Below are 2109 nucleotides of genomic sequence, written 5' to 3'. Positions count from 1 at the left end.
TGAAGCAATAAATCGACTTGACTGACAGGTTTAATTATAGCCCAAACACTATTACGTTGTACAGAAAAGGATAGAGTTGCTGTGTGTGGGTAGCTGTCATTCTCACCTCTAAAGTAATGATGGTGGTATCAGTAATAGGCTTGATGGGGGAGTTGTTGCTTACTAATATTTGGAAGGCAGTGGTGGTGATGATACTACGGAGAACTGAGAAAAAAGAAAGTTGATTCACAAGACACAAGACAAGTAAATCTGCTTAGATTAATATTTACTTAGTATAGCACTTGGTACACTCCAAAAACATTAATGTAAATTTATGTATATATAATTTATGCATATATAATTTCCGTTTGGATTGCACAGTTTTATTCTAACTAATAAACTAAAACAAAAAAACAAACAAACCAAGAAAAACAAAACAAAACAAATGAAACGGGTAAGATTTCTGTAATAGTACTAATATTTTATACTATACTAAAATTTACTATATAAATTTGAATATATTTTATTTTAATTGAATATTGCTTGTTTCATGTCATATTTTAACCATGTTCATACTTTTTAACGGATTAAATTTAATTGTTTCCAGAATTAACAAAATTATGCTAATTCTAAACCATCTCAATACATTTTTAAAATAAATTTAAATATTTAAATAAATGAGGCTAGATGCAAAGGTAATAATAAACATTGCCTTTGAAAAAAAAAATGCAGAAATCTCTTTTCTGTTTCATGTATGTATGACTGAGAATTAGTTTTTATGTTAAAACAGTGTAATTCAAATAGATGGAAATTTTATATCCAATTCAAATACATAAATCTTAAATTTAGGCATAAATATTTACTTAGCATTGGTGTTTAATTAATAATGGTGCAATTATTTTATTTTATAATTTAATTTTATTTTATTTTATTTTATTAGGCAAGTCATTCACTCACATGCACCTAACAATTACATTTTTTGTTATTATTATTTTGTATTTTATCTTTAACCAATCAAATCACTTGAATAACATTTTTTTTTGCTAAATATATCATACTATAATGCATAATAATACATTTGAGTGGCTACAGCAATTACAGCCAAAATATTACATCATTTTGTCTTTTTTTATGACTGCTTGTACTCGGCAGTGTCCCTCTCACCTCTCACTAGAACAGAAGCAGACTTAGTTGCTGCAGCCTGAGTGACTTCTTCATACATACAGAGCAGCTGGTCGTCCTCTGGGACCACATATACAGGCATGAGGGTCTCCTTCTGCAGGACCTGAGATTCAGCCACCATAAAGCCCTAGAGACAGGAAATTCATTTTCTGACCTTTAGCTAATCAGGCTGGGGAATTGAGAGGTATCTAATGTAATCTACTTCCTTCGTTGATCTCACATAACCTACAGTTACTGGAAGAAACAATGAATCAGCAGCTATACATCAAGCGTAATTGTGCATAACTGCAAGAGATGTTCCTGAATTACCTGCACAATATCCTCTGGTACTGAAGAGATGTTTTGGGGTAGCAGTATCAAAACAGCTGCTGCATTCTGCTTTTTGGCCTCTAGGTAGCGCTCTGTGGAGAAATCAGGCAGCTTCATGATCACACATCGGCGAGTCAGACTTGTATCCACAGCTGATCGTGCTTCTGCCACCACAATAGCTCCACGGCAACCTGAGGGTCAAAGGTCAGAGTCTAAATATCATGATCACCTTTGCACAGATACAATGAAATTAGTGTGTGCCCTTTTCAAATGAGTGCATTCTTAATTATATCAGGAAATGAGATTTCCAGTGGGGTGTTTTTGTGGTTCGGCATCTTTTTAAAAATACATCAAAGCCATTGTTGAATCCAGAACCGCATTCTACTCTTACTATTTTTATTTTACCTTATTTTTTCTATGGAAGAAACAGAGGAACAGAAACAATAATGTTTGAAATAGCATACTGCCTGTTTCCCACAATGCATTGTGCTTGATGTGTTCTTGATGTGTAGTTTGACAAAAAAGTCAAGTTTGGAATCAAGATTTTTTACGTTTTTTTTTTTTTTTTTTAAAGACGTCTCTTATGCTCACCAATGCTGCATTGATTTGATCCAAAATACAGTAAAACAGCAATGTTAT

At 32.7% G+C, this 2109-nt stretch overlaps 1 protein-coding gene across 1 annotated transcript; it reads right to left on the bottom strand.

The window, feature by feature from the left end:
- Positions 1 to 55: 55 nt before the first annotated feature.
- Positions 56 to 1661, bottom strand: LOC107683187 (nicalin-like; the record flags this gene model as incomplete). Its single annotated transcript, XM_016479259.1, has 3 exons — positions 56 to 204; positions 1144 to 1288; positions 1471 to 1661. Coding segments are annotated over 3 exons (485 nt in total), but the record flags the coding sequence as incomplete, so codon positions are not given.
- Between the last annotated feature and the right edge of the window lie 448 nt (positions 1662 to 2109).

The sequence above is a fragment of the Sinocyclocheilus anshuiensis genome, unplaced genomic scaffold (genome assembly GCF_001515605.1).
Source record: "Sinocyclocheilus anshuiensis isolate Anshui unplaced genomic scaffold, SAMN03320099.WGS_v1.1 C33023354, whole genome shotgun sequence".
Classification (NCBI taxonomy): domain Eukaryota; kingdom Metazoa; phylum Chordata; class Actinopteri; order Cypriniformes; family Cyprinidae; genus Sinocyclocheilus; species Sinocyclocheilus anshuiensis.
This window is presented reverse-complemented; position numbering and strand designations above follow the sequence as displayed.